General features: G+C 38.7%; 2 protein-coding genes across 4 annotated transcripts; one reads left to right on the top strand and one right to left on the bottom strand.

The window, feature by feature from the left end:
* Positions 1–388: 388 nt before the first annotated feature.
* On the bottom strand, positions 389–12313 carry SLU7 (SLU7 homolog, splicing factor). Of its 2 annotated transcripts, none has more exons than XM_019740695.2 (16): positions 12178–12313; positions 10316–10501; positions 9546–9699; positions 9135–9215; positions 8670–8834; positions 7287–7355; positions 6771–6818; positions 6422–6553; positions 6064–6161; positions 5817–5884; positions 5555–5694; positions 4568–4729; positions 3168–3272; positions 2990–3061; positions 2759–2875; positions 389–2095 (listed from the first exon to the last, which is right to left on the bottom strand). In XM_019740695.2, the coding sequence occupies exons 2-16, from the start codon at positions 10483–10485 to the stop codon at positions 1916–1918; spliced, it is 1761 nt and encodes a 586-aa protein (XP_019596254.2). In that variant the 5' UTR covers positions 10486–10501; positions 12178–12313; the 3' UTR covers positions 389–1915. The 2 variants fall into 2 exon arrangements, with proteins under 2 accessions (XP_019596254.2, XP_019596260.2); XM_019740701.2 differs by having other exon boundaries at positions 1789–2095; positions 11780–12207.
* A 3351-nt stretch (positions 12314–15664) lies between these two features.
* Positions 15665–22693, top strand: PTTG1 (PTTG1 regulator of sister chromatid separation, securin). Of its 2 annotated transcripts, none has more exons than XM_019740704.2 (6): positions 15665–15769; positions 16228–16328; positions 16797–16981; positions 18431–18524; positions 21665–21823; positions 22551–22693. In XM_019740704.2, the coding sequence occupies exons 2-6, from the start codon at positions 16238–16240 to the stop codon at positions 22628–22630; spliced, it is 609 nt and encodes a 202-aa protein (XP_019596263.2). In that variant the 5' UTR covers positions 15665–15769; positions 16228–16237; the 3' UTR covers positions 22631–22693. The 2 variants fall into 2 exon arrangements, with proteins under 2 accessions (XP_019596263.2, XP_019596273.2); XM_019740714.2 differs by having other exon boundaries at positions 15669–15769; positions 16800–16981.
* Positions 22694–23488: the final 795 nt, after the last annotated feature.

Here is a 23488-nt window from a genome sequence, read left to right on the forward strand (position 1 = left end):
ATTATAAAATAGGGTTATCATCCATTACTCACCCCATGGAGTTCTTTTGAGGAGGTAACATATAAAAATTACAGCACATAGTTCCAGCACTCAAAAGGCAGCTGTTATTATTGGTAAATAAAATCAAAGCACACTGTCTGGAGTAATGTTCTGGTTACTACCTTTCTTCCAAATTGAAACAGAAATAAGACGTGATTTCAGACATTACAGAATTGTTCCTAAAATCAGAATAAATTAGGTTTTACAGAAGAGGGAGCAGAGGCCCAGAAAGGATAGGTGACACATTTTTCGAGTTAAAAGACCCTGAAAATTTCTGATTCAAACTCACACAAGCTAATCCTAGCTCCATTTTCTGCCAAATATTTGAAATAATGCTACAAACCATGCATAGTTTTCTCAATTATGTATCTTTATTAACAAAAGATAAATAAGATACAAAACAAACACCAATTGCAGACATTATGTAGAATCATCCTGTTAAAGTAGGACTATGAAAACAAACTTTTGACAATCTTCAAGTGGGTGAGATTTACATTGCTGTTTTAATTTCATACCAGTCTGAATCTAGATACCACGTATACCCATAGTACTTGACAATTTGATTCAGTTACTCTCCCACCTGAACTATTTTTGAGATGCTAACTTAATGTAGCATTCTAACGGTTTTTGGTAGCTCAGAAAATTCAATGAGCTATCAACAGACAATGTACTCATGTCAGAGCTTTTTAACTGGTTGTTTACACAGATCCCGATCTCACAGTCAGTGTTATTTTCACACCATTCTTAGAAGAGGCCTGAGGATCACGGCAGTCTCAGCTCCTGGTAGCCCTACAAGCTATCCTTATAATTCTTCAAAGAAACCTTCAAATCCAGGTTTTGCTTTTTGCACATTATATAAAGTGACACCTGCTGGCTACAAAGATTAGGTACAAGAGATATTCTACCAGCTTTTAAAATCAAATTTAATATTCGCGATTATTACAAAAAGGTAATCACAACTGAAACAAAAAATAGTATCACTAATCATATCTTCTAGCATAAGGATTTGAGTCTAAAGGCTCATGACCAGAATGGTGAAAGACCTAGTACTGATGGGTAAACACTGATTCATGAATGACAAAATAGTTATTTTTCCACTCAAAGGCTAACAATTTAGTTCTGGGTGTAAAATATGAGGAAATATTTTACAAATCAAAAGTTTATAAATAAGTGAAAAACAAAATTACCACCACATAAGATAGTTATTCATGTGTTCTACAAATTTCCTTTCAGATTGCATTTTTTTAGCTGCAGACCAGGAAAACCTTAAAAGGAAGGCAAAAACGAATGACTATAAAATAACTATAATAATAGTTACTACTAATTAGAAAAAAATGAAGCCCTGGTTTTGAGAAAGAGTAGTTAATCTCCCTTTAAAATATATGCCAACACTAGATAAAGGGACATAGAAATTGAAGAAATATAGTTTGAGATTTAATTGTTGAGTGAGAGTGGGGGGGAGAAAGGGAGAGAGGGGGAGGGGGGGAGAGGGAGGGATGGAGAGGGAGGGAGAGTGAGAGAGGGAGGGAGAGTGAGAGAGAGAGGGAGAGAGAGAGAGGGAGAGAGAGGGAGGGAGGGAGGGAGGGAGAGAGGAAGGGAGGGAGGGAGGGAGAGAGAGAGAGAGAATGCGCAAGTCAGGGCCTCTTTCCCTATCATGAATATAAAATTGGAAATAAAACCTTATTCTGTACTTAATGTGCCTCCTCTTTTTCTTCTGTTTCTTCAGTGTAGAAAGGAATGAATTTACTATGAGACTTCTGGAAGCTTTATTAAAATCTGCTTGTGGACACTGATTTTTTCACCTATAATCAGTAAGAAGCTAAAAAGAATATCACATCAGCTGTTTTTATCTTGGGTGACCGTCTATGACTAGTTACTACTGTCCAAGGAAAGAGGCCATTGGGTCATCGGGCCTCTGACGTTTCATTCTATAGGCCTCCATTTCCTCCTCAGTGGGTTCCCGAGTTTCATATATGCTATTGTAAGGCCGCTTCCTCTCATCAATCTGCAAGAGCTCCTTGACATGAAGAAGGCGGGCCTCCTCCGCATTCAGTGCCTACAGAGAGAGGAAAAACAGGAGAACCGTGGCTCTCCATCAGTTCGCTTTTGTTCCAAAGGGGCATAATAGCAAAACACTACTGAATAGGAATTGCCACATCAAAATTCTAGACTGCCTGAAACAGCTTGGGAGTCAGCCCTTACACCTGTCAAGCGGCAATTACTATTTGGCTCATATGATTATTTTTACAGAGCACAAAACATTCTATGACATTTTCAATGTTAAAGAACTTTTGCTTAATTGCAAAAATTGAATGATGGTCATTTTACTGACAGAAGCCCACAAGTGACGCTTCTGGTAGAGACCGGAATTCTGACTTTTCCTAAGGACTTGCTGAAACTTACAGACTATAGAGCTAGAAGGCAATTCTTTCTGGACAACATAATTTCAATAACTCTGAAATTACAGCTTTACAAAGCACATTTCTTCTGTGCATTCATGATATCTGTCAAACATTCTATGAAGCAGGCAATACTGAGACACATAAAATCTCCATTCGCATTCTAGATGATACAAGGTGACCTGAGCAGATGACCTAGAATGTGGCCTTGTTTCCTCATTTTTAAAATGAGCTTGGAGCTAGAACTAGATAATTTCCTAAGGTCTTCCACCAATAAAGAACACTGTTGTCACTTTCACTATTTAGACTTCACAAAGTACCTTTTTCAGTTTTTCATGTTTCTTTTCTTCGTCATCACTTTCTGAACTGCTCTTCCGATGCTTCTTCTTCTTCTTCTTCTTTTTCTTTTTATCCTCTTTTAGTTTCTCCTGATGTATCTGACAGGGAGGATTGAAACATAGTGTTATTAATGTGAAAACAATGCTCTAGTGCAAGTTTTAAAGTCCTTCCTCTGGGATTTAAAAATTCAGGACAAATGATTATAGATTTACCTCCATGAGGGTCTGAGGTTTTTTCACAGATTCTTCTCCAGTAATTTCATTTACAGTACATTCTTCTGAATTCTGTAGGAAAACATGTAACTGGACTTGAGTATCATAGTTACCAACCATCTAAGAAAACGTTAAAATTTGAAACATGAGAAAGCATGTTTCATACAGATTTACTTACAACAATCTCCTTCCCAGCTTCTCCAGTACAATAGGAATACTTGATAAAAGAGTGACAGCATTTGTATCCCCATCGGCCTTCTTTCCAGTAAGATCCCCAGATATGCTGGAGCGAAAGAGAGAGATATTACTTAAAATGCAACCTGAACTAGGGCCTCTTATATACTGTTGATAGGAGTATAAAATACTACAGCTCTTTTAAAGGCAATTTGGGAAGAAAATTACGGTAATTGTAGGGCTAGCTAATAGGGAAATGCCGGCCCAACCTCAAGTATAAGAAGCAGGCATTACACTTACAGTGATCTTATAGTCTATTCCTAACATGTATAAAATAATTTAGGATACGTGACTTCTCTTGAAAAATTAAGGACTAGGAAATTCTGTGCTCACATTCCCACTTGGCAAGACAGGGTTTTTGTTCTACAGTTTGTACAGTTTTCCTGGATCACTTCACTCATGTATGTTTACTGGCCTGGCTCCTACAGGTAGTTATGCTTTTAACCCCTAACTTAGAGAGACAACTGGTTACTTCAATAATACAGTAAGTGACATTATATGCTTTATGATGTGATACAATATGAAGTACTCTGCATCACCTTTGAAGTGCTGTCAAAATGTTTAACAAATAACAAAATATTTATTTAACAATTAAGCCTTTAGATCCTTTGGATCTGAATTCCTGTTTATCAAAATACAAGGGAAAGAAGAATTAAGTTATATGATAGCTCTAGAAACCAGTCAACTACAGAATATGAGCCAGTTTACAAGATAACTGGCCTGATCTATTAAATAGTCACTGTCATGAAAACAGGGGAGATACACTCTAGATAAAAGGGACATAACAACCAAGTAACAATCAAAATAAACCTTGATTGGATTCTGACTCAAAAACAAAAAACAAAACTCCAAATAGTTATTTAAAGGCATTTGGGGATATATTTTGGAAAATGTGATTAAGGACTAGAGATTAGATGATGCTAAGGAGTTACTGTCCATTTTCTGAAGTGTGATAAACGCAATGTAGGTACAAAAGAGAATATCCTTCATTTTAGGAAACACATGATATAGTGCTTATTGGTGAAACGTCATGATCTCTGTAATTTCCAAATGTTTCAATCAAAAAAATAAATGTAAAACGTATGTATACACAGAAATATATATTTCAGCATGCATACGTGCAGACGTATCTAGATAAAGCATATATGGCAACATGTAAAAATTTCTAAATCTATGTGTTGGGTATGTCGGTGAACATTCTTTTACATTTTTTCCAGTTTTGGAAACATTTCATAAAACAAACGTAAAAGGTAAGAGAAAAGAAAAGCACAGCCATGACTCAATGGTGACGTTATAACATAAAACTGCAATAGAGAGCTAAATGGCTGATGCGGCAGCACATACCGTGTGGTTGTGGATCTTCACGTCTTCCTCATACTTGGAGCAGGCGACCGCGCGCTCCTGCCCTTTAATGACAGTCCCATGTCTGGAGTACTCCACATAATCTTCTGTCTGAGCCAGCAGCAGTTCGGCCGGAGGGGCATCCAAGTGCTCCTGGCCCCCGTACTATTATAAAAAGACAGTGAACGTTACTAAGTCCATTTTACAACAAAGATGTGTACTCAAACCTCTACTGAAGGATTTATTTCCTATCAAAAAGATTGAAGAAATATTCTTTATGGACCTTGTTATGTAAGACACAGTGGAAAAAAAAAAGCTACCAAATAAAAGATGTCTCAGTTGCCACTAATCTGTTGCATGTGGCCATACATTCCTCTTATCCTTGTACATGTGCCCATCTGCCACATGACTTTGCTGCTCCTCCCCTCGAGAGCGAGTCTGCGTCTCCATTCCTTGAATCTGGGGTTGTCCATGTTACTTGCGCTGGCCTATGGGAAACTGGCAAATGTGACCCCAGCAAAGGCCCGGAAAGCACTTGCAGGCCTTTTTCCTGGGGCATACTTTTTGTTACTAGTCACTGGTATCCTGAGAATGCCATGGAAAGAAGCTGGGTGAGCCTACTAGAGGATGAGAGCCCAGCATGGGAAGCGATGAGCTGTTCCGGAGGACGCCCTCGTAGGACAATCAGCCTAGTAACTGTTAGACCAGAGTGAGGCCATCTTAGATCCTCCAGCCTCAGGTAAGCAGGCCCAGATCAGGAGACCCAACTGACAAACAGAATAATGAGTAAAAATAAATGTTTAAGTTATTAAGTTTTGGGGTGGTTTGTTTTGCTGCAAAAGCTTAGAAATACAGCTATATTATTATTGTTTGCCAATGGATTAAGTCAATAAGAGGAAAGGACTATTCCTAAAGGACTAAAAGGGACTCTGTGTATGTTGCATTTCAACTGTAAGAAATGTTCTTCTTTAGCATTATGGTCAAAATTACCTTTTCCAAGATGCTTTCTTTCTGCTGTTCCTTGAAGTCTTCCTTTTTGACTTTGAAGGACTTATATAATAGCTCTAGTTTTGTAGGATCGGCCTGCAGATGTACTTCAGACCCCTTGTCGTAGGCTTCCCATGCAAACACTATGGCAATGAGAAACATCTTCGTGAGCAGGCAGCAACATTTACTGCTCTAGTTTTTAAACAATGCCCCAAATTTCTTATGAGTTGATATAAAATGCCTTGACAATACAGCAAACACTTACACTGCGTCTGAGCCATCGAAATGGTATCACCTGTGTATCTAACAAAGTTATCTCCCGCGTAGCTCACTCTGTAAATACACATTGAAAAAAGAATTGTTTCAGAGGTTGATTTTTTTTTTAAGGATAGTTAATTCTTCTCTGACCCAGCCATAGATGATGTGTATTTTAATTCAGATTCAGTTTTACAATTAAAAGCTTCCCCCACCCCCGCCAATCTTGAAATCTGTACATTTAACTCAATACTTACTCATCTGGATTCTTTCCTGCATTGGCATAGGGATTTTCTCTCATTGCTCTCGTTTTGGGATCATAGTAAGCAGAATTTGGATCTAAATTCCTCAAATACTAGAACAGAAAAATGTTTAAGGACTGCATTAATGTTTACTTCCATCCAAAAAAGTTTCAGCAGACTAGGAGTTGACCGTAATCAATTTAATGTGTGAATGCATTCTAGGACACAGATGAAGAGAAAAAAACCAGAATGATACCTAATTTTGGAATGACTATGTTACCCACATACTGCCCAGATACTAAACAAGTAGGTGAAATTTAGGTTGGGAAGACAAGTATTTTTTGAATGTGTACGTTAAGTTGGCCAGGCTTACTTTTGCAATATCTTCTCGAATCCTGAGATTCCGAACAGTAATCCGTCTCTTAGAGTCAAAGTTCTGTCCAGGCATGTCAATATCATCTGCATACTTATCTTCATCCTCATCTTCACTATTGTGATCTTTTTCCTGAAAGAGGAAGAGGGAAAAAATGAGCAAGAAAAAAAGAACAGCATCTAGTTTTTCTTTTTCTTTCATTCCCCTTTAATCATACCCTCATTCACTTGTATTATTTAAAGCTATTATTATTGTTTATTAATATAATTAGTAATAATAACATACTATTATATTAGCCATCAGAAGTTGAAATTTTAATGTATACCCAGACAAGGCAAATATTTATTACCATCTGAGAATTTGGTTCCTCTTCTCCCCACTGGTGTTTTGGAGAATTCTGCATCATGACAGAAGGAAAAAAAAAATTGTCATTTTATTCTACTACATCTACTGATTATTTAACACTTTAAAAACATAGTTAAGATAATGTACCAAATCTAATTGAACAAATTCTCATATTTCTCGCTTATAATGAGCATGTAAGTTCCGAATACAAGTATGTCATTGCTAAATAGTTAATTGTATTAGAAGCCAGAAAACTTCTAGAGAATTTTTAGATATAGGATCATAATCACATAAAGGTAATAGAAAGATTAAATGACCAATGTACCCAATAAATATTCATTTCATATATGTTCATCTTAGACATACCATTTTCATTAACCCTCACTAGTTTTCTAAAGTCCAAAGATATACCAGAAAAAAAAAGATATAACAGAAGATATACAAAATGAATTCTTGTTTCAGTTTTTAGTTTTTGTTTACTAAGATTTGAAATTTTAAAATTGATCATTCTATTACTTACAGCCTGTTCCACTAATTTTCCTGAGGCTAATTCTTCTTGGAGTTTCTGGGCTTTCAGTGTTCGTTTTGCCTAACAAAAAAAGAAACATTTGAGATTTATTAACAACATTCAAATAAACATTTAATTATTGTAGTACATTTAAAATGACTAAGTTTGGGGCAGCTGGGTGGCTCAGTTGTTTAGAGCACAAGCTTTGAACAACAGGTTTGCCAGTTCGATTCCCACATGGGCCAGTGGGCTGCGCCTTCCACAACTAGCCTGAGATCGAAGACAACTAGATTGAAGACAACAAGCTGCTGCTGAGCTTCCAGAGGGGTGGCCGGATGGCTCGGATGGTTAGAGCGCGAGCTCTCAACAACAAGGTTGCCGGTTCAATTCCCGCATGGGATGGTGGGCTGCACGCCCTGCAACTAAAGATTAAAGACTGAAAACCGCAACTGGACTTGAAACTGAGCTACACCCTCCATCCACAACTTGACTGAAGGACAATGACTTGGAGCTGATGGGCCCTGGAGAAACACACTGTTCCCCAATATTCCCCAATAAAATATTAGGAAAAAAAAAAGACTAAATTTATTTTCAGAAAAGGTCACTGGACAAGGTCATCTCTTTGCGGTTTCTTGTAGCTCTAGACCTATGGCTATCTAAAAAAAAAGGAGTTACAAACTCTTGTTTGAACCAGGCATTAATGGAAAATGAGTCAGACAGCACTGGTGAAAAACTGTGGCGAGCAAGCCCTGTGCAAAAGGGGCCGTTGCCACCTGACTCCAGATGACTGACGCTTGCCAGGCAGGCCCAGATTACAATATATTTCACTGTTTAAGAAAAGATGAAATTCAGATTAAGTGGAATCCAATGATTTTTAAATGTTCACTTCCCTTTAGAAAAAAAACAACAGGGCAGTGTGACTGTGGTTTTTAAGGAATGGCGTGAGCAGGTAAAATCGTAACAGAAAAAAGTTGAGGCAGAATTAAGATACTGTTCTATTTTTCTGAAACAAGTTGTCCTTGTCCCCTTCTACCAGCCTAACATGCTCTGAGACAACTGTCAAATAGGGTCATGGGCAAGCTACAGTCTGGGAATCAAGGTTATAACCTAAGAAAGCCAAGGCGTTTGGACACTAACCTGTTCTCATGTTTCTAGTAATTTTTGCAACCTAAATCAAAGAGTAAAGGGCAATACAAGAATCAATTAAAAAAAAAATGCTGCCAAATAGGGCTGACACACTGGTTATTTTCACTATTCAATTAGGATTACTACTGCTACAATAAAAATGCCCCGTTTTAAACTGCTTGAAGACTCAGAAAATAGAGTTACTACATTAGACATAGAGCAAAATGTCCATTCTTTAAGGATAGTAGGAAAGCAGGGAATTTTGCTCACCAGATCAACTTTGGCATATTCTTCTACGATTTTCATGTGTTCTTCTGGATTGTAGCCATTCCACCGGTCCCTCTTCCCATCATAGTCAAATGTCAGCTGGGGCTGGACATGTTCGTCTGGAGCTATATTAGTTCCTGTAAATTTTGCTCCAACTCGCCTGGGTCTCTGGAAAACACATTAAATCTTTTCCTAAGTATTGGTAACGCAGAGGAAAATTTCATATAATTTTTACAGAGCAGGTGTGGACATACCATAGGACTTTATGGTCTACTCAATAAAATTATCAGTTCATCTTCCAGCAGAAAAATTTGGCGATGCTGAATTAATTTCACTCAAATTAATTTTAATTTAACTTTTACCTAAGTACAGATAATTTTAGAAAAATAGGATTAAGTTTCCTGACAAGAAATGAAGACAGAAAGACTCTCTGACAACAGTTTCCAAAAGTCTCAAAGGTGAATTTACCTCAAAGCAGTCTTTCTTTTTGTGTGTCATGGCCCCACAATTTTCACATGCTCCTTTGCGGTACTTAGTAGTGATGGAATTCTATAAATGGATATAAAGAAAAATAAGGAAAATCTTTTATTTACCTGGCTCTCATTATTATATTGTCTAGTGAAATGATTTATTCATTAAGAGGATAACCAGTTAGTCTCTACAATTTTATAAATGAGAAAGTTTAAGGACTTCGGCAAAATAAAACATATAAAAGAAAACGCAAAAGCTAATATAATATGCATTGTGAATTTTAAACCAGATAAAAGGCTATATAATCTGTTTCTATTTCATGTAGTATTGTATTAAAGGTTCTTACATTAAGTTCTTAAAATAAAATCTCCATTTCCACATGGACGTATATACAGGTTGCTTACATACCTCTTTGACACCCCTCTTGTACCATTCTCCAGAGGAGCTGAATTGCCTTTGTTTTTCTGGTTGTGGTCTCTGGTGCTTTAAAGTAGGTCTTTTTGACGGATCAATATACCATGGCACTGAAGAAATATACTGAGGAATATGAGGGTTGATGTCTCTGTAATAAAACAGAAAAGATTTTTAAAGAATAAAGTTTGAAAATAAATATTATAATTAAAAGGTAGTCTATACAGAATCTAATAGAGATATTGCAGTGTGGTGGGGGGAGAGGATATGCTTGATATCTCTATAATAAAAATTAAAGATATTTAAATTAGAGTTAAAAATTTCCAACAAATTAAGAATAGTGATATAACTGAAGGAGGAGGAGAGAGAAAAAAATACAGGGATGTATATTAGTGAGCTAAATCTTGTATCAGAGCAAGCGATAAACTGATGTCTTAGAGTTGATTAAAATAATGGTTTAGGTATATTATTTAGAGATGTGGAGGTATCAGCCAGAAAAATCTCAAAAATAGGAAGATTTAAAAGCAGTCACTTTGTAGAGTGGGACACGGAGTAGGAAGGGTTGAAAAGGTTTATAGCTGTTCATTATAAGTTCTTTAGCATGATTTGATTAATAAATCTTACAAATATGTTTGATAAAATATAAGTAATAAAAAAAATCACACATGATATAAGTGGTAGCTTCCTGTCAAAGGATGAGGAATTGATAAACTAAGTAGACATCAATTTGAATTCTGAATGAACAGATCCCGCAAAAAATTACTTACTTTCCTTCTTCATCAACTTCTGCAGGAGCATTACCCAGTTTTCGCTGTTCTTCTAGCTCCTTCTTCTTTCTCCAGTCCTCTCTGGTCATCTTCTTTGGTTCCTCCAAACTCAATTCTTTGGACCCCGACAGGGGGGCAGTATTAACTGCATCTACAGCTGCAGCCGCCATGGTTATCTGGCCTCCTCTATGAAAAGGAAGGAACCTATATTAATATAAACTAGGCCTTCATGAGTTCATCAATGAAACTATCAAAAGTACATTCTAATAACACACATGGTGGGTTATAAATATTTCCTATGTTCTTATTCTTTCATAGTATTTGTAAGGGAAGGTTCTCTGTTCTCTTTCTGCTAAACAAGTCTCTACTGTTGTAGTTACTCCCTCAACCCTAATTTACAAATGGAGAGAGAAACACACATGTATTTAAAATTTCATAAGATTTTCTCTCATATACATTCCTGAATTCCTCTCTTACTATGTATGGGTCAAACTGTTCTACACTAACCCTTAATGGGTAAACAGAGTCTGATCTCTGTTCCCCTTAAAGAATGAATGCCTTAAGAGTTATCTATAGTTATTGCCTCTATTTCCTCATCTTCTGCTTCCCTCCTCACTCTAATTTAGTTTTCACCCCTCACCACTCTGAAGAGTTAGTTGCCACTAAGTTATCAGTGATCAATGTGCTACATACATTGGACATTTTTTCAGTTCTGTTGTCTCTCTTTGATATATTCTTATCTTTTGGCTTATGGGACACTATACTGTTCTGGATTTTCTTGTACCCTTTCACTACTCCTCCTGTTTCCTTTGCAGATTTACCCATTTTTGCCTAGTTATTTAATTTTGGAGTCTGCAACGCTCAGTCTTAGAGCTTCTTTCATCACTCCGCCAGTAGACAAACTCATTTATTTCTAAGGCTTCAGTAGCCACAATATACCGCCATTGGCTCTCCAATTTATTTCTCGATTCCAGACCTTTTATCTGAGCTTCAGATACATATATTCCAATTGCTTTACTTCACAGCATCTTCACTTACAGGTCTCAGACACACCTAAACTCAACAAATCTTAATTCAAACTCACCGTCTTCTCTATGACATCTAGTCTCCTTCCACAGTTTCCTCTTTTAATGAATATCACCATCCATCCCTTTAAGTGCTCCAGTTAATCCCTATTTCATCATTAAGAATGGTCATTTTCACTTTCTGAGTATCATTCAAATTCATCTACTTCTCTCTGTTCTCAATCCTACCACCTTATTGTTATACTTTTTCCTACTTACTAAATCTGATGCCATCCCTAGACGTCATTTAAAAAATTCCAGTAGCCATATTAAGACAATAGAAAGAAACAGGTAAGGTTCCTTTTGCAATATTTTATTTAACCCAATATGTCCAACATGCTACTTTGCCACAAGAAAAAAATAAACTAAGTCTTTAAAATCTGATATGCATGTTACTTACTTAGACGAGCCACATTTCAACTGCGTAAGAGCCACAAGCAGCTAACAGCTATCATACTTGCAATGCTGCGCCACTGGCATCTTAATAGATTTTACTCTAAAAACCACTGAAGACACAGTCCTTGGTCTGATGGGCCCAAAGCACCATATCCGAGGCTTAGGACGGCGGCTTCCTTCTCGGTCCGCGTTCCCTGTTCCTTCCTCAACCTGGTGTTCATCACCCCCACTTAGGACATAACTTAAGAATCAGAAGCTTTCGGCCCATTTTCCGGGGTTCTCTAGCTTCACCTGCCTCCCCTAGTACCGACCCCCACCCCGTCCCCGTGCCCGCTCACCCCCGACCGTCACGGCGCCCGCCAGCCCGCCGTTCCCACCTATCTTCTCAAAATAACTCCTCACCGAGTCCTGCCGCAGCCGAACCCAAATCCCTTGGACAGAAACAACGCCGATCCGCCAATGTTTACTTCCTGTTTTCAGCCCTTCCCGGCGGCCACCGCGAGACACATGCGCATTAACAACTCTTTGGGTCTTCGACTCCCATGTCTTTGGTCTCGCGAGATCTTGAGCGTTGCCATTCTTCTGGTTCCTTCCAATCAGTTGTCCGCACTGCGGTAATATTTTTTTCAAAATCCACGTTTGATCCTGTCGTGTCCCACCACTCACGTTTAAAACCCCACAGTAAATCGCCGTCCAAGAGAAATCTAATGCCAATCCTAGATGTCATTTTCAATATTCCAGTCGCCATATTAAGACAATATAAAGAAACAGATAAGGTTACTTTTGCAATATTTTATTTAACCCAGTATGTCCAACATATTATCATTTTGCCACAAGAAAAAAATAAACTAAGTCTTTAAAATCTGATATGAACGGTAAACTTACTCAGACTAGCCGCATTTCAACTGTTTAAGAGCAAAGTAGTAGCTAATAGCTATCATACTGGGCAGTGCTGCTCCAATGACATCTTAGAATTTTCCCTCTAAAAAATGCTGAAGACACAGCGCTGCTCTGACTGGACCCAAGTACCATGTCCAAGGCCTAGGACAGCGTCTTCCTTCTTGTCCCTGTTCCCTTCTCAACCTGGGGTCCATCACCCTCCTGAGGATCTATCTAAGAATTAGAATCTTTCTGCGCATTTTTCCAGGGGTTTCCAGCTTCACTTCCTTTCCTCCATACCCCTTCCCTCCTTGTTCCCTAAATTTCATACCTGATTTAATTAGTTTCATTGTCTCCCGGAAATGTACTTTAATCAACAAGTCTGGAATTTTCTGGTCAGGCATGTCAAGGAAAAGAAAACTTGAACCTTGGTAGGTTTAAGAAAAGAGATTTATTTGACCCATCTGAGGACATTGCCTGAGAGCCGAGTTCCAAGAAGCCTTGAAACAGTGCTCCAACTTTAGCATAAAGTGAGAGGATGTTTATGTAGGGTGGAGGACAAAGAAAAATAGCTATGCATCAGCACTTCTAGTTACATACACTCAAAGATTAACAGTTTTACATCAAGTGGAGAGAATATACAGATAAGGTAGGGTCCTCAAGCACCTGGAGTTAGATATCTTGAGAAGGGATCCAGAGCAATTATTTTTATAATTTTCTCAGGATGTAGAAAGAACAGGCACTGCCTTCTATAATCATTAATCTTTTTAATTGGAGTTGTTGGAAGGTATATTGGCTAGCCCCCCTGGAAGGCCTTGGTTAGGAATTTATTGCATTCCCTTGATTATTGATCAAGTTGGAGCAGCAGCTTAGACACCCTTTCCTTTCTCAAGGACCAGAAAGGTTATCTGTTATGTGGGTTATCTCCCTCCCTCCCCTCCTAAAGAAGAGGCCATTTGCATGATGAAAACCATTCCCATTCTTCTCTTCCCCCACCCACCCCTGCAAAAAACAAAACAAAACAAAACTGTCCTGGCCCAAAAATAATTCTTTTGTTAATATCTCCCTTGCCCCATCCTTCTGTTCTGGTCTTAAAAAAAAATTTTCTTTTCCAAAATAACATGTATTCCGTTCAAAGATAAAAGTGAAAATAGCTAACATTCTTGCCTCAATAAGATAGTCCATTAGAGTATAATTTATTTATTTCCTTATTAAAAATTTGCAGTGCCTAGAATTTAGGAACATAGATACTAACTTTGATTTTACAGGGCAATAGATGAAGGAATAGAAGGTGTCAGAGAATAGCCTGAAAGTGAGTAGTCAATGAATCAACCACAGTTGGTTTTTATCTCCTTAAAACAATTACCGAAATTTGCTTGGAAGTGTTGAGGCCTGTTAAAACCACCAGGCAAAAACTGGACGAGTGGGAAGAATCTTTTGTAAGGTTTGGGTTCCCCCTTGGAGGATTGATTCTGAGGAGGGTCTAAGGAAGCAGGGATCAGATATGAATGGGTCACTGTTTGTAAATCCGGATTAGGGTACACTGGGATTGATTAGGATCTAGGTGAGGGTGGTTTAGCAATTGGTATCTCCACTAATAGTTTGGAATAACAAGGTCGGTTAGAGGCATCGTTAGTAAGAAAACAGTAATCACTCAAGTCGGCAGTGATTATGACATTTTATAGTTACTGCATGACCTTGAGACAGTGCAGTGCTTTTTGTTATAAGGGGAAGGCATACCCTGGGGAGAGAGAAACCTTGCAGCCAAAGACCTTAGGAGGTAGAGAATCCTCACTTGGAAGTTGTAGGTGTTATACAGATTTAGTTTCAAAGTGAGCACTTTTGTGTGCCAATGATGTAATGTGGAGTTGAGATACGTAGAAGGAGATGCAGGGAAAAAATAAGGGGATGGGTGGGGAAAAATAGAAAAAGGACAGGGAAGGGGCAATAAAGGTCTGCATGGATTTTTGTCCTTTTCTTCACCTTGAATTAGGATCTTCTTGATGCTGGCACAATGTCCAGCATTCAATATTTGTTGTTTGAATATTTGTTGATTTAATGTTCGAATATTTGTTGTCTGAGTATTTGTTGATTGAATGTTCGATCAACCTTGGTCCTTAAATACTACCAGGGAAGAATGGCTGATAAACTGGCATATATTGAGAACCATGTCTAGCCCTGTTCCTATTATATGATAGAATTTTTAAGAAAGCCTGAATTAGGTATTCATTAGGATCATCATTTTTTCCCTAAGCCAGAGATTCCTGTCTCTTTGATAGAAACAGCAGCATCTTAGCCTGAAATGTTGAGGGGAGCCCTGCAATTAGGGAATAATTAATCTGTTCTTAATCATAGCATAACAGAATGACTCATATTGCTGTTTGATCCATCTGTAATTGCATTTCTTAATGTTTAATTCTGCTCTGCTAGTGTTCTGTAGCCCTAATATGGGTTGTTTGCCCCCACCTGACTATATATGTATTTTTTCGTATTTCTAATCGAAATACAACTGTTATGTATCCATTTTTCCTCGGTTATTTTTCTGAAGACTACAATGGCTTTCCTTCAGGATGCCTCTTCTTTATTATTTGATCTGATCTATATACTCTCTGGCTGAATAGTTCATTAGTTGAAGACTTTAGGAAAATAGTTCTGACATCTCTTTAACTTTTGGAACCTCACAATCTTTTCATTTCACAACGTCTTGGCCACCCAAGTGTCTCAAGAGAACAAAACAAAACTCTGTTATCTTGATATCATAAGAATCATAATAATTATTTATGTCTTGGAATTGGAGACCATATTTACTCCCCTTCTATCTACGTGGGGAACGGTTTAAAAAACACCTAGTAGTCCACGATTTTGGTGTCAGGAGTTTTGATTTTTTTTCTTCCCTGCAAGCAAGCTGTAAAGTTCTAGGAAAACAGCTTTCGGGGCGTAGCCCAAGGAGCTTAGGTTCCTCCCATTGGTTCTTCCTGGGAGCCTCCGCCCCATTCCGGTCCTGCCTCCTGAGTGGATGAGCCAATAGCATCGTGATGTGTGGTTCAAATGCCGAGCGTGGCGCACCCGCTGGAGGCTGAATAGTGTTCGATTTTGGCTGTTGGTCCTAACGACGGTGAGTGGAAAGGTCGCGAGTGGTCGGGAGGGTTGGGGGTAGGGGTCTGGCGAGGAAGGAAGTGGGCTGGGGACCGGGAACCGGGAGCCGGATTCAGGGGGCCGGGGATAGTGGCCCTGGGCGCCTCGGTCTTCCCCTCGTAGTCGATGAGCGCCGAGCCGGGTCGAGCCGTGCCCTTGGACTTCATCCGTGACCCACGACGGTTCGGTTCTCTTGAATACAGGGCCTCTGCCAGCCCTAAACCGCTAACTCTTCTGGAATTTAGAGCCTCGGACGCAGGCTTCAAGAGTTAAGAGCTGGATTATGTGCCTGTTGGCTCAAGATCGGGCTTTGCACCCTCTGCTTAGCCCTTGTTTTTGCGTGGACGTGCCCAGGGTGGGAGGTTTGGTCTGTGCTTCACCTTAGGTTCAATCGTCTTCCATAACCTCCAGGGTCTAACATGTATTTCACACCCCTAGTTAATCCAGAATGGCTACTGTGATCTTTGTTGATAAGGAAAATGGAGAACCAGGCCCCCGTGTGGCTCCTAAGGACCGGCTGAAGCTGGGATCTGGGCCTTGTAAGTATACAGGTTGCAATCAGATACACAGGTATTGTGAGTCAATTGTGAATGTGGCCTGTAGCCTAGGGAGGCATTTTATGTTCTTTGTCTGCAATTGGAGTCAAGTTTACTGAATACAGACATACCTCCTTTTATTGCGTCTCGCAAGATGTAATTTTTACAAACTGAAGGCAAGACCCTCCACCAACAAAAGGATTATTACTCGCATTATTATGATATTCACTTTATGGCTTTGGTCTGCACTGAGCCTGCAATACCTCCGGGGTATGCCTGTACTGCTGTTGCAACATGCTTGTTACAAGTCTCTTTTTTATATTCAATATCTGAATGAGATTAAGAGGGTACACTGTCAAAAATGGGGGTTGAGTTTGGGGGTGAGAATTAGGTCAAGTTTATATACACAGTGAGCCTTCAAGTTGCTCAGCTGTTTACTGCCGGAATTACCCTATGGTACTTTTTCTTTAGCAGTCAAAGCTTTAGATGGGAGATCTCAGGATTCAACACCACGTCTTGGCAAAATGTTTGGTGCTCCACCAGCCTTACCTAAAGCGGCCAGAAAAGCTTTGGGAACTGTCAACAGAGCTACAGAAAAGTCAGTAAAGACGAATGGACCTCTCAAACAGAAACAGACAACCTTCTCTGCCAAAAAGGTAAGGGTTGGCTATAAAGACATGGTTTAAACACTTCAGTACTTTTGACTCTTAAAATGACTATTGGTATCCTATCTGGCTTTCTTTCCTTTGAGTAGGGCAAATATTGGCCAGCAAACAGAGATTAGCAGAAGAGAATCATACTATCTTTGGACTTCCTTCAGCTGGAGATCAGCTGGTGAATATTTTTGCCTCACCTGCCCTTAACTAATGTCTTGAAGCTGATTGGTTGGTAGGCATGCCTCAGACATTTTTCAGTTGGGTTCCAGGCCCTCATAATAAAGCAAATGTAGCAATAAAACGAGTCATCTTTTTGCTGGCAGAGGATCTTGCCTTCAATTTGTAAAAAAAAAAGCAAGGCCTATGAGGTACAATAAAGCGAAGGCTGACAAAATGTGGTACGCATGCCTCTACTTACACATGTATAACTTATTGAGAAGGAAGGTACTTTGCAAGATGTCACGTTGCTGATATAATAGCTCAGGTGCTGCCATCCTGCTCCCTACCTCCCAGAGCAAGCACCAGCTTGTTAGGTGATAATTTGCTGGCACACTGACCTTTGTGTTTGTGCATGAGCTATAGTATAGGTCAGTGCATCCCAGACTGCATGTGGATTAACACTTTATTTGAATAATTGTTTTGTTTAATGTGTATCAGGAAAAAACAACTAGTACTTTGCATCAAACTGAGACTTAACACGTAGCATGGTTTAGGACAAGGATGTCTTTTTAAAAAACTGAATTAAGTAAGAGAAATGTTAAATGCAAGTATTGGAAGGATATGGCAAAAATAATGAGAATATTACATAGAACTGAATTGTGGGGAAACTCTGCCCTCGGGATTTCCTCTAGGTATGCACATTTGCTGTAAGATTAAATCAAGAACATGCAGGCTTCCATTTTGGCCTCCCTGTCAATCCAGACTTATCTGTCAATCCAGGGTGTTATCTATCCATGCTGGGCTTCTAAAATCCTTCACTGTCTTTTGCTACCTCCCTCTTACTCAGTGTGTATTTGAGGAACATAAACTTGTTTTTAATATTAATGAAGCAAATAATTAAGGTACCAGTGATGGAAAAATCACACTTCCAAAAGCCAAAAATGGCTTCTGGGCTATCCTGAGTGACTCATTCCCCTTTCTTCCTCTGTTGGGTTGATTGATTGAGTTGATTACCTGCGCTCTGCATCCTTGATGACTTAATGCTGACAGGTGCTAATACTTCAATTTCACACTTAACTCTTGAGCCATGCTGCTAGAATTGCTTGCTGACTTGTATTTGTGTGTAATCATGAGAACTAAGGATTATGATTTCTTAGAAGTCAGCATGAAATTGAAAAAAATTCAAAATGTGGTGAAGCCTTCACCTGTCTTGAAGAAACCCTACTATGGTCTCTGGTACTAATCAGTTGGCAAGACTTCCACTCTCACTCATATTTTCTTGGGTTTTAGGTGACGGAGAAGACTGTTAAAGCAAAAAGCTTGGTTCCTGCCTCGGATGACACCTATCCAGAAATAGAAAAATTCTTCCCCTTCAATCCTCTAGGTAGTATCTTTTGGTGTTACAAAAATGAGTAGCCTTGAGTTTCTCTTAGAATTCAATTCAGCTGTAACTTGATATGGATACGAATATGACACATGACCTAGAACTACAGTGAGACTGTCTGAACCTGGGTTGCTTTGAACAAATATGCTTGGAGTATTTATTTGTAAGGTATCATCTGAGAAGGGGAACTGGAGCAAAGATGTGGAGAACAATGTTCCTGCCCTAAAAAACTTACTATCTATAAGGGAGAGAAGATGCGTTCAATAACCTTGAACGAGTTTAAAGTGGACAATCCTAGCAAGCCTTTTAGAAAGGGGGCTTTATAAAAGCCTGAACAATGCCTGAAAAATCCATATAGCCATTGACGACATGTGCTTTTTATTACTCCTGCAGCCTGCTACATGTATCTGAAATATTTTCTATGATAGAGCCAGCTTTTCAAGCTTTAACTTACTTACATTTGAGGAGAGCTTACTGTCTGCCAAGCAGTGATGGGCTTTGCGTACAAGATGGGTCTCACCCTGAGGGGAGCCCACAACTTGGAGGGAAAGTCAAACACAGAGCAAAGCATTTCACTGAGTGTGAGCAAGGAGAAAACAGGCCTGTTAAGGGGAACTGAACCTAGCCTATCACCGCAGAAAAGCTTTCAGGATGTGACAACAAAGTAGAAGGTATAAGGAGATAGCTAGGTGAAGAGGGGTGGGCAATGCAAGGGAATTGTTCACAGAAGTGTGTGCAAAGATCCTGAGATAGATGCAGGACTGGAGTGGGTCTGGGAAAAGGAAAGGCAGAGTGAAGGATGATACAGGTGAAGCAGTGGGGGCGGATCATGCAGGGCCTTGAAGATTTCTTAGCTGGATTTTTTTTTTGCCCTTTCACCCACAGGGCATTTAGTCATCCTACGAGTCATATCCAGGATGTGTCTGACTTTTATACATTACAGACAATTCGGCAATTAGTATGGAAATTATATGGTTGTGCATTTGTGAGTGTATCTGGAGAGTATACTAAAGATTGCTGAGTCTCGAAGGGTGTGTGATGACGTTTTGGTACAATGTTGTGCATCCATACTAATGATTACCACTCAGCTATTAATGAAAAGGGGGTAGATTTATGCATATTGACGAGCAAAGAGGACTACAAGTAGTATGCTCTTTCACGGAGGAGATGTTGTCAAGTTGCCCTTTAAAATAGGAGCATAAATTACTGAAGGATGAGGATGCCTGCCTCCTGCCTCGTCTCTAACTGCATATGCTTTAAAACTCTAATCTTTATCAGAAAGGCAATGGGTATCTAATTTGTTTTAAATTGGGGTGTGTGTGTGAGTATATTTGACTTCTTTTAGTAACTTCCTGTTTGTATCTTTGTTTTCCTTTGATTCTCTCTCTCTCTTTCTCTTACTCTCTCTCTCCCTCTCTCCCTGTTGTGTTGCACACTTCTTTCTCTGGAGTCTTTTGTCTATCTCTGGTTTCCTTTACAACACAGTGGGTTTTAAATTAAATAGTCACTATCACTTAATTCCTTTTTGACTTCTGGGTTTTATCAGGCTTCAAAAAGAACAGATGAATTCCCAGTATTTAGGCTTTAGAGAACTTTCACACTTCCCAAATTTTGGTTGGTTGTTCTTATCTTTTGAGAAAATGCTTAACCTCCTTGAAAAAGGGGAAAGACTCAATATTTAAGTTTTACTTTTTTTACTGTCAAGAAAGATTAGTTGTTTTAAACAACTAACACAGTGGTTCTCAAATATTTTGTTTAACGACTCTTTTACATGCTTAAAACTTAGTGAAGACCCCAAGGAACTTTTGGTTGTATGTTTCGTTTATATTTCCTGTATTAGAAATTAAAATTGAGATGTTTAACCAATTAATAATTTAAAATAATAAACCTATTACATTCTCGTAAATAACTTTTTTAAACCATAAAATAGCTTTTCCAAAACAAACAAACTTATTGAGAATAATGCATGGTTTTATAATTTTTGAAAATTTGCTTAACTTGGCTTACTATAAGATAGCTGGATTCTCCTCTGATTTCTGCATTGAATCTGCTACATCTGTTTTGGTTCAAGTATATGAAGAAAATCTGGCTTCATGCAGGCATGTAGTTAGGAAAAGGAGAAGCATTTTAATAGTCTTTAGATAAGTATAGTTTTCTTTGATACTACACTAAAAATCAATCAGTGGCTAGTTCTGAACATAGAGTGGCCATGTGAAATCTGGAACCATATCAATGAACATTTTATGAGTATGCTCTGACCATAAAATCCATCGGTCTATTTTGCACTTCAAATCTATCTTTTGTCCTTAGATTCATTACGCCTTGGTCATTTAGGAATATTGGTTCATTGAGACATGTGGATTATCCAAATGTTGAAATGTTTCATTATGCAATATGAAAAGCACATTCATTAATATCACCATTGATCTCATCAGCAAAGTCTAAGTATTAGGAAGCTGTCAACCTAATAATGGCAGATAAGTTTTCCAAAATAATATATTTTTTCTTGAAATTGTGAATTTTATCATTGGCAACAAATCCTGTTTTCCTTGAGGTGATAGACTTCTTTCATTCCTCTGAGAAAGTGTGCAACAAATACCTAAGTAACCAGTTTGTCTTTCAGTTGTTTTTTTCAACTAAATGGTGTTCCGGGAAAAAGGCCTCTAGTTTAGCTTGCAAATCAAATAATTGCCCAAATCCTTTTTCTTTGAGATTACCATTGTAGTACTTGTGTATGCAACAGAAGTGCTTTCTGGCATACTTCTCATTTTATCACACAGAATATTAAAAAGACATGTCCTCAATGGTCGAGAGCTAATAAAATTAATACTTTTTACTGCCTGTGGTGAAATGATATGCGAAATTGACATTTTTTACTGCAGCTGAATGGTAGTAAGGAACATAGTAACTACTGAAGATAGTTTATTGCCCTGCCCCGATTTGTGCTAAGGCACAGCAGTGTTGTCCACTATTGCTTTAGTACCGTCATTGCAGATGTCAACACCATGGGAAAAGGTATTAATATTATGAGAAAACTAGTTTTGACCTCATGGACCTGCTGAGAGGGTCTTGGACCCCCAGGAGTCCACGGACCACGCTGAGAACTGCTGCCCTGACAAAATCCTTTCCCTTTGTGGCAGATTTTGAGAGTTTCGACCTGCCTGAAGAGCACCAGATTGCACAGCTCCCCTTGAGTGGAGTGCCCCTCATACTCCTCGATGAGGACAGGGAATTTGAAAAGCTGTTACACGTAGGCTCCCCTTCACCTCTGAAGATGCCCCCTCCACTGTGGGAGTCCAGTAAGTGAACAAGTGCCCTTCTGCAAGGGCTGCAAACAGTTTGTGTCATTACACTTCCATTCCCGTGGGGACGGAGTGGTGCAGAAGGGTGGCCCTACAAGTAATTTCTATCCTTCACACTTCAGGATGCGGTTTCAGAATAATGGAAACTGTTCTCAGTTCGTATTTCTTTTTAGTTCCAAATGCCCAGGTAAAATCAAGTCGTTCTGGAATCTGGACAGTCTTAGATACAGCAAAACAAGATTGAATTTAGCATGTAGCTCCTTGATTATAAATTGAAGTATGAAAAACTTGCTTGGAATGAGAATTCCAAGTTGCATCCAAAGCTAATACCTGTGCAATAGCCTAGAATGACAAAACCACTGCACAAGATTTGAGATCTTGTTTCAAACTGGTGGTCAGAAGCCATCATCAGTGTGTTTTCTATTTGTTCTGATGGGACAACTTATATTATTTTATAAATTTACATGAGCGATATTATTGGCTCTTTCTTGGATCTCTAAGAACAGTCGAGTTTCAGGTACTACTAAGATCTGTTTCCAAATAGAGGTTAATTGTGGTACCACTGGAATGTGTGTGGGAGGGTGGAGGGGTGAGGTGGGGAGGTATGGATTCAATAAACAAAGGGAAAATAATTGATCATTAGAAGTGACAATTAATGTCTATGTTGAGATGGACAATGAATCAAGTATTTGCAGATACTGAATAAGAAATTCCTGTTTTCTAGATCCATTGCAGTCTCCCTCAAGCATTCTGTCAACTCTGGATGTTGAATTGCCACCTATTTGTTACGACTTAGATGTTTAAGTTTCTTAGTGCTTTACAGTTTGTGTGTATGTATTAATAAAACAATTCTTAACAGACTCTTAATACTGTGGTTGCTGTTTGTAATTTGCTTAAAACAGTGTAAAAACTAGTGGAAGTGTTAATGGATGAGTCTATAATCTGACAATAGACGTTTTATCTGATTTGGAAAATTTTACCTTAAAACCCTTTGGTTTAACAGCTTATTTTAGAAGCTGGCACCGTTTTTCCTGAAACATATACCCCTCAATGTGTACTTTATTGCCTGTTTGTGTCCATTAACTAGTGACAGTTACTAGATCTCTTAATGAGAAGAGCCACTCCTGGCTCATTAAGTATCTGTTGCTAGGCGTTCTGTATTGCTGGTTCTATTTAGTTTCTAATGACTTTAATACTCAGGACTCAGCCATCAGAATTTGAAAGGCTCTAAATCGCCTAAGAACTCCACCTCCTTGGGATTTTCAGTTAGGTTCTTTGAAGATCCCAGCAGATAATTTACTGATGGTAAGATCTACTCTTATAGGAAACTATTTTGCTTACCCTGTGTTAGAAATTGTTTTAAGTGTTAAGCATTATGTGTGTCATGTTAATGACCCTATTTTTCAGGTGAGGGCAGTGAAGCTCAATTTCATTGACAGGCCTAAGATAGCACGAGCTAGAAACTGATAGAGCTGGCATTTTGATTCTAAATCTGAGATTGGAACCAGAATATCAGAGAGTGAAAATGATTGCCCAGAGTGGTTTTTTTTGGGGGGTGGGGGTGGGATAGGGGGTATGGGCTATTTAAAAAAAATGAATTGTTGTCATTTAAAATTTTAGTTTCATATATCTTTGATTTTGGAATTTCCTTTGGAAAAGCAG

This window comes from Rhinolophus sinicus, linkage group LG10, assembly GCF_036562045.2.
Source record: "Rhinolophus sinicus isolate RSC01 linkage group LG10, ASM3656204v1, whole genome shotgun sequence".
In the NCBI taxonomy this organism is placed as follows: Eukaryota; Metazoa; Chordata; class Mammalia; order Chiroptera; family Rhinolophidae; genus Rhinolophus; species Rhinolophus sinicus.